At 37.7% G+C, this 8761-nt stretch overlaps 2 protein-coding genes across 2 annotated transcripts; both read right to left on the reverse strand.

Annotated features, from left to right (window-relative positions):
• Window positions 1-282: 282 nt before the first annotated feature.
• Window positions 283-3954, reverse strand: LOC111365419 (SWI/SNF complex component SNF12 homolog). The gene is made up of 2 exons (XM_022985945.1): window positions 1921-3954; window positions 283-756 (listed from the first exon to the last, which is right to left on the reverse strand). Exons 1-2 carry the CDS (start codon window positions 3459-3461, stop codon window positions 675-677), a joined length of 1623 nt encoding a protein of 540 aa, XP_022841713.1. The 5' UTR covers window positions 3462-3954; the 3' UTR covers window positions 283-674.
• A 1752-nt stretch (window positions 3955-5706) lies between these two features.
• On the reverse strand, window positions 5707-8346 carry LOC111365420 (F-box/kelch-repeat protein At3g27150-like). The gene is made up of 2 exons (XM_022985946.1): window positions 7812-8346; window positions 5707-7180 (listed from the first exon to the last, which is right to left on the reverse strand). Exon 2 carries the CDS (start codon window positions 7178-7180, stop codon window positions 5867-5869), a length of 1314 nt encoding a protein of 437 aa, XP_022841714.1. The 5' UTR covers window positions 7812-8346; the 3' UTR covers window positions 5707-5866.
• Window positions 8347-8761: the final 415 nt, after the last annotated feature.

The following is an 8761-nucleotide window of genomic DNA, read 5'->3' on the forward strand; positions in this document are numbered from 1 at the left end:
TTTTGAAAGTGTAATATTATTTTATAGGAGAATGTGATTAATTAATTAATTATTTTTATATTTTTAAAAATGCATTTTTCTTTTTTAATGAAAAATAGAGCCTAAACAGGGACCAATATGAGATTGCTAATGAAGTCACCAACTCAAAGTACTATTTTGGTACAACCCGAATGTGGTTATTTAATGAAATTCAAGGGCAATCAACATTTCGTTCCAAAATTTAAGCACATGTCAGATTCGAAAGAAAAGAGAGGTGGGATCAATTTTTTGTGCAAAAGCAAATAGATCAAAGACGAAGCATCCATGAAATAAATACGCAAGATCTTGTTTCTGTTTAGGTTGACGACATATGATCCGACATTTGACCTAATCAAACAACAGAACTGCTATTGCACATTGGCAAAGATAAATCTGTAATGGATATTTGTCTGACAACCAGAAACAGCAAGTGAAACTGCAGTGCTGATGACCAGATATACTATCTTTTAAAACGATTCAAAGTTCATTACCACTGGAAATGAGAAGACCAGTTGTGAAAAAGCCGTGTAGATGTTCAAAGAACAATAAGAGATAGAAACAACTACATACTTTTCTTTAGCAACTTTAGGGATTCTGCCTACTTGGCTTCCAGAAGCATCTGCAGGCAGTTTACAGTTCAGATATCCGTAGAAGCTTTAGGGTTCCTGCCTACTCGTGCTTCCAGGAGCATCTGCAGGTTGTTTACGATTCAGATAGCGTATCACAGCATCTTCCACCCTGTCAAGAAGAGACTATGATTTCAGTAACAAGTCCACTATTATGGGGAAATGCTAGAAAGTAAGTTTAACTCTAAAACAGAACACAGCAGCAGCTAATATCTCATGTAGAAAACAAAGCCTACCAAGTACCAATACTCACATATTTCCTGCATATTGAATAAAAGAAATTCAAGTCGAACAAGTTTCAATTCAGATAAAAAAAGAAGCATGGACAATACATAACAATTTCCATGACAAACCGGACATACCAACAAATCTCAATATCTAGGGCATTATAAGGTTTTTAACAAACTGTAAGGACGGGCATGGACACGTCAAGGACACCCCGATTCAAATTTTTAAAATTTTTAAATACATATACTATATCTTTACGAAATAGGACATGGCACATGACATGTAGGAGTGGTGTCTCTAAATATCCTTTGAGTGTTGGTAATTTAAAATATATGACACCCATTTTTATGGAAAACTGAATTTTAGAATAGTAGATTGATGGACAATGATTGGATGAAAAATAAGGAAAAGCTTTTGGTTTGTGTGTAATATTATTTTAATGAAGAATGTGTAGTGGAAAAGAAGAGAGAGAAAAATGCATTTTGAGAAAAATGAGAATCAAACGGGGCCATAAAAAAAAAAGGACAGGGGCACGAGGCTTATTAGATACATATTCTTAAATGTGAAATGTCCGTGCAACATAGGGTTTTGATCATCTGAAAATCAGTTAACAAAGCAGGAATATCTCAAATTACTTCGAAATTCATTGCATGCATTCAACTCCAACTTCCCGTTTGAACCATTTGCCTATATTATATGGTAATTGTATCCAACATAGGGTTCTAGATTCTGATCGAAGTAAGTTAACTACATATGTTCCCGCAACCACTTTACAATGATGATACTCAAAGCCTGTTTGAAGTAAGAACAGATTTTGAAAATCTATTATTATTATTATTTATTTTTATTTATTTTTGTAGAATGTATAGTTAAAAAGTAGAAAAAAATTATGGGTCCACGTTCAAAATCATTTTATGGACAAGTAAGAGAATGTGGCTGAAAATGCGTTTGGGGAAAAATGACCGTTAAAAAATCTGAACCAAACAGATGCTCAATAACGTAAGCTAAAAACAGTTAATTGAGAACAAAGAGTTAATTATAAACATACCAGGGTTGGTTGTAGAAATCTGATCGGCGCTCTTTTTCTGGATTGCGAATTGCTTCCCCGGAGACAACTTTCAGATCCTTGTTTTGAGAATCAATCAGTGTGTTAATAAACTCTACTGGTGACTGACTAAAACCAAGAAAGAATGCCCTTCTTCTACGGTGCTCGTGAATCTTTCTTATAGCAGTACAAATTGCTTCATCACAGGCATCAATCTCTTTTGTTTTTTCGGTGTTGGCCAATAGAGCATTCAATTCCCTCTGAATTGGGAAAGGTACATCAACTAAAACATCATAGCATGCAGTTCCAGCAGGACAGTTTCCTGATAGTTTGATCCTGTGCTCTAAATGAATGGGTTGTGGAGGAAAAAGATGGGGTGTTATTTTCTGTGTCACTGCAGTAAATCTGATCTTTCCTTCCCCAAACAATTTCTGAAGGGGAGGATCACAATTGAAAGAAGAAGGATCATCTGGACACTGCAATTTTCTAGCTTTCACATAATGCCAAATAGCAGCCATGATTCTTGCACGAGTATCAACCTCGATACCCAAGACTTCCATCAGAGCCGATGAAAGCTTATACTTCTCAGGCATGTAATTCATTTCTAATCTTATATTTGCAGTGAATTCTTGATCCCCTTTCCTCTTTACCTCGAAGCCTTCATGAGAAGCAGGAGACCGAGCACTATCCCATATAATCATATGGTTATCAGGATAGAGTTTCTGGTCCAACGAAATAGTAACTCTCTTGAAAAAAGATGAGAACCTTGGATATAAGGAGCTAGATTTCTGCATCATGCCAGCTTGGTCAGGATCCATCCCGTCCTCCAAAATCCTCCCTACAATTTTAAGGGTCCACGTAGGTGGCTCTGCATTTGGTTTTTTAGGAATAGTACGAATCTGATTAGCAAAAGTGTTAAATACATATATCCGCAGAGTTTTCTGTATGTATGATGGAGTCTTTAGCGCCTCTTGGATATCAATTTTCTTCCTCGTCAGAGCAGCATCCACACGGGACTCAAACTCAAGGAGCTGTGTGTAAAGAGCAGATTCAGGCAAAATTGCAGCCACTCTTTCCTGTAACTGCTTCTCTGGAAGCTTTTGCTTCTTCCTGCGGGCAGCAGCTGAAGCATCCATTGTCCTCAGAGGAGAAACCGTGTTGGGAGGCGAGAAGCCAATCGGCCTAACAGGTGGCTTCTGCATAAACTTTCTTGCACTAGCGCTGACAGCTCCTGAAACAGAGGGCGATGGAGAACCCAAATTTGCCCCACTGGAATGTGCTTGATTGAATGAAAGTCCATGAGCAGCTTGCAACTGCGCTTGGAATTGAGCATGTGCTGCCTGCACTTGAGCTTGGGCATGAGCCTGTGCCTTAGACTGAGCTTGAGCAATGGCTTGGGCATGAGCAGTGAGCTGAGATAGCTGAAATTGCCCCGGAAAGCCAGATCCGACTTGTTGCTGAGCAGATGGGTTCACTGGCAATGAATTGCCGAAAGGGGATGAAACCCCAATGTTCTTTGGTGGATTGTTGTTATTTGCAGACATAGCTAAATCTAAACAATTAATTACCTCAGACAAACCCTAATGAGCATATGCATCAGGCCACCGACTGGGACTGGTCGAACTTATAGATTGGGAACCAACAAAAAAGATCTAACTACTGTATATAAATGCCTAAAACCTAATAACCATAATAAGAAACCCAAAAAGAAAGGCTCAAGAGGACGTAATTAAGAACCGTTACCCTAAAATCAGGAATTTTTTAAATCTTTTACGAGAAGATCTCAAAATTTGACCACGGCTCATTACATAATAAAGATTGTGACAATGGAAAACCACAAACCCTAAACTTAGACGATACGATTTCATGTAAAGCTTATAACTTACATAATTGGAAATTTTGGATCGAAATTATTGAATAATCTTACAACAAAATATGAATCTCACAGGTGAGAGGTGGAAACTGTGGAGCTTCCTTCTCGGCAGTTGACTCGCTCGGCGAGTTAGCCACTCAACAATGGAGTGAGGAGGTGAGGAGGTTCCAGTGTGGTTATAGTCATAAATAAAAATTGGGCCTATTTTCCAGTTCAGTATGTTTTGGGCCAAAACAACATTGGGCTGTCACCCAAAATTTTCTAATGTTTTAGGGGCATAAGCGTAATTGACTGTCCGGTTATAGCAAATATATAGAGTCGAATATGGATGTTTGTTCGCATCGCCAGAATCAGACATTTTTCATTGTAGAATCAAATTAAGTTATAGTTTTTTGTAAGGATCGAACCTTAATTTGCTTGTTTTTGAGGCATTTCTATTTTCTTTGTTGAGTCCCAAAGCAAACACAAGGGGTTCATTCAAGCTATCGAAAACAAATGTGTATTTGTCACTCACCACAAGTTGGAAAAATGTTAAAACAAAATTAGGAAATTCTATGGGGTCAGAGGCTCCACATGAACCCGTGTGGATTCCCCATTGTATGTTAGTTGACATAATATTTAACATGACAACTCATTTGATGTGACATCTCACTATCATCACTCTTTATTTTTGCACGACTCTAATTTGATTGTTAAGAGTGCAAGTGATCATGACTAGAATTTGATGTCAATAAATATTATTATAGTGTGACAAAATTGTCAGTTTACGATCATTAAATTCTCCATCATGCAATAAACATTACAACTAACACTTACGTATAATTTTTATTTTTTTTTAATCAGGTATTTTGCATTGATAATGTGTTTAGTGTAGACTTGGAATTAAACTTCCTTGTTCAGTTGCTCCTCCACCGATGCACTGAATAGCTATATATCACACAATGACATTATGAAAGAGTTAGGGTCTGTTTTCTTTGGCGTTTTCGTGCCATTTTTTGTTTTCGATTTTTCAAAACGGTGAAAATGTGTTCTCTTCCCCATTTTTGAAAACGCGTTTTCAAAAATAAAGAAAAATTTATGAAGAAAACACAAAACGACCAAAATGCCATTTTGAATGTTTTCTGTACAAAACACGAGAAAAACCCAAAACGCGCAAAAAAGGAGAGAGGAAAAAAACCAATGGCTATGACTTCCTGCTTCATTCTCTCCTTTGGGTCGTCTCTTCCTTCTCTCTCTCGACGCCGACGACGGAGTGGTTGATGGTGGTGGCGCCGGTGCTAGTGCCAGCATGGGAAGACGCAACCCATTCGTCGCGACGCTGCTATAGGTGGGTTCATCGCGACGCTGAATGGTTGGGTTCGTGGGGAGTCGCGACACTGCGTGGGGAGGCGTGACCCATTCTCTCTTCGACGCCGACTGTGGTTTGGGAGAGGCAATTCGCAGCAGCGCGATGGGTGATGGGTCTTGATGGTGGTTTCTTCTCTCTCTCACTTTTGGGGGTTTTATTCGTTTATCGATCTAGTGTTGATGGTGGTTCAGCGTGATTTTTCAATTTGGGTTTTTCAATGTGATGTTGATGGTGATTTAGGGTGGTTTTTCCATTTGGGCTTTTCGGCAGTGGCCTATGGTTCAGAGTGGTGACAGTAGTGTTGATGGTGGTAGCAGTGGTTGATGTTTAATGGTGGTGACAGTGTTGTTGATTGTTGATGGTGGTGACACTGGTATTGATGGCGGCAGTAATGGTGTTGGTGGTGGTAAAAAGATTTTCCAAAATTTCAAAGAATTTCATAGTAAACACGTTTTCCTTTCTTTTTTTTTTCTTTCTTTTTTCTTTCTTTTTTTTTTTTTTTGAGAAATTGTTTTCCTGAATGGCAATAAGAACGTATTTTCAACGATAAAATGAGCAACTTCAACGATAAAATGAGTCACTACCAGAAGTTATTAATCAAGTGAGAAAAGGCAACAAAACAGGAGGATTTATATGAAGTACAAGTAGAGTAATATTACGTTTGCACATCCAGGACAGACAATCTTATAATGAGTATAAATGGATTCAAATTCTCTAAGAATCCTTCCTCAAGCTCCCATAACACAACAATTTAAAATGAAGTGACTAAGCCCGTTTCTGCCACTGTCAATAGGTCTCCACCGTAATTTACAGGCATCAGAATCTGGGCAACATGTATATATGGCCATCCAATTACTAGTACATGAAGAAGTCGATGCTCCTATCACGAGCAGTTCATCTCCTAGAGACTTGAATGCGACTCCCCAACCTCTGTTGCAATCGGCTCTCACTGGAACTTGCCCCAGCGCCTTCCATGTATTGGTCTTCTTAATATACACCTTCAGCTGGTTGGAAGAAGACTCAAGTGAGTAGAGTTTGTTATTTACGACTGCAAGAAGTGGCGGTGAGTGGGATGATTGTACAGGATCGTCCTTCAACATGTCGGGAATGAGCTCCCATCTGTTTTTGGTTTCATCGAAAAATTCACCGCAGGTTAGTTCTCCATCATTATTTCTCCCACCAATCACATAAAATTTATTGTCCATGTAACATCCTGAGCAAAACATCCTCCTCTTTTTCATCCTTGGAAGTGGTTCCCATGATCCACTGTCTGGATTATATTTTTCACCAGTATCGTAGACTTCACTATTTGCCTCCATCCCCATCCCACCGGCCACATAAGCAAAGGTACCACAAGTTGCAGACGCAAACAAGCATCTCGGGCTAATCATAGATGGACCCTTGTACCATTTATTCTCTTCCAATTCATACCTCCAAATAACAAGACCATCAATTTCTCTGCCAGAAACTAGAAGGTGACTACCAGCACAGAGTGTCTCTTTATCTCCAGAAGCAAAACAGGGATCAGATGGTAGAACTGGAAGCTTTCTTCGGGACCTAAATTCTCGATCAAACACCCACCAATTACCTTCCCCAGTCGCTAGCATGAAAACAGATGGTTCTTTAAATCCAATTTTCTTTCTAATCTCGTCAAGCTCACCACTTTTCAAGAGAGTCAAACACCTTTTATTCACAAAGCATAACTTCCAATACTGTGACTTTGGAAACCTAGCAAAAATTAGATTCTCTAACTCGTAGCTAAGTGATATGTGAGAATAATCTGCATCCTGAGGTTCTTCACCCGACAAACCATCAGTACGGCCATTACCAGAGGGATTGGATACATTCTGATCTGATGTATTGCCAGTTTCCCACATCCTCACCTTCTTTGAGTCAGAATTATCTAAAGTAATCCAATCGTCATAACCGAAATTCAAATCAAACCAATCTTTCCGTTTTGAACAATCAGTATTTTCAACAATTCCCATTTTTTCTTCTTCTTTAAGTTCCTCTTTTGTTTCCCAAAATCCTCTGAAATTCATCTAATCAAAAGAAAAGAAAATGAAACAATAATATCATTGAGCAATTATAAACCATATGCCCCTCATAATAGAAATTCCAACATCCAACTATAAATCTTTGCATCAAGGAATGAAGACTCGAGAGAAACCATTTAGTACTTTAAAAACAATACATTCCGATGAACAAAAGGGCAATAGACTTTAACCCAAAAATTATCACACTGTACATACATAAGAAAACCCATTTAAAATCGGAGAAGGTGTTGAACCCTCTTTTGTCTATGATGAAAACAAGGCGGATGACGGGCAGTCATAGTTCATAATCAAATACCTCTTTTTCCTATGAAACCAATATTAAAGAAAAACTTGAGCAGAACATCAAGGAGAACATGAAAAACAAATCTATAATCGCAAATGATCACTACCAGAAGCAAACGATTACTCTAATCTAATGAGTTATTGCCCACGAACACTAAAGATCTACAAAATTAGTTTTTCAAAAGCAAAAGTCTTTCAGTTGATATAATTAAAACATGAAACAGTTCTAAAATATGAAACATACTAATCAAAGAAAACATCAGGGTAAGAAAGGCACAACAATTTACACATAAATACACTAAATTTACAAGCAGAGAAAGCATTAGAAGTTTACCCCGGAAGCCAAAAAGACCAGTTATCGAAGAAGCATTAATACAAACATCTCAACTGCACTAACATATCATAAACAGCCCCAGTACATATTCTGCATAAATAGAGGAAGAAAGAAGACATGTATACATAAAAACATGTATGTTAATAGATAAAGAGAAAAGGGGATTGCGGGCATTAAGGCGCAGAGAGGTATATAATATAATGCAAGAAGAGGTGGTTTCTTGGACCCCTCCATTTGCTTGAAGGGATTAAAAAATATGCTAAAATAATAATTGATACGAGACCCAACATTGGCAACAACAAAGATGGCATCGTCGATTTGGGGAAAGCAGATAGTTTTTTTTTATTGGTGATTTGTAAGAGAAGAGTGGAGAGAGAGGGAGGAATTTGTGTATTCTGACTCGTTGGTTTGCTTACTTTTCTCGAATTCAATATTCATAATGGAATTTTTGAATTTTCAATTGCATAAGATAATGATGGTCTCCAGTGGAGGAACAGAATACTGTAATAAAAAATCCCCCCACCTCCCCGCCAAAATGTAATACTTCTTCCAATGGTAATCGAGAAAAGAATTTCTTCCATGTAATGTAGATGGATGTGATTACAGTGCTAGAACTAGATTTTCAGATCTTTTGCTCGATTAGCAGCCCTAGAGATGTTTGGGAGCGATTTTGAGAATTGATTTTTTAACCGTTAAAAGAAGAGTGAGGTCTACCTGTGAGAGAAGAAGTCAAATATGACGATTGAAATAGTGAAATAACAATCAAAAAATCAATTTTTTGGGGCAAAAAATCGCTCCCAAACAAGTTGCTAGTTTGAGCCAAATAAGTTTTGAAATAGTATTTTTTTTTTTTTTAAATGTATGTTCAAAAAATAATGAAGACTTTTAGGTCTACGCGTAATATTATTATTGGAGAACACGTAGTTAAAAATAAAAAAGAAAATTGTATT

Source organism: Olea europaea, chromosome 17, assembly GCF_002742605.1.
Source record: "Olea europaea var. sylvestris chromosome 17, O_europaea_v1, whole genome shotgun sequence".
NCBI lineage: Eukaryota > Viridiplantae > Streptophyta > Magnoliopsida > Lamiales > Oleaceae > Olea > Olea europaea.

Coding starts and splice junctions, on each gene's coding strand:
- LOC111365419 (XM_022985945.1), bottom strand. CDS start 3,461: ATGTCTGCAAATAACAACAATCCACCAAAGAACATTGGGGTTTCATCC. Junction 757..1,920: donor GATTTCTACAACCAACCCTG/GTATGTTTATAA, acceptor TCTTCTTGACAG/GGTGGAAGATGCTGTGATAC.
- LOC111365420 (XM_022985946.1), bottom strand. CDS start 7,180: ATGAATTTCAGAGGATTTTGGGAAACAAAAGAGGAACTTAAAGAAGAA.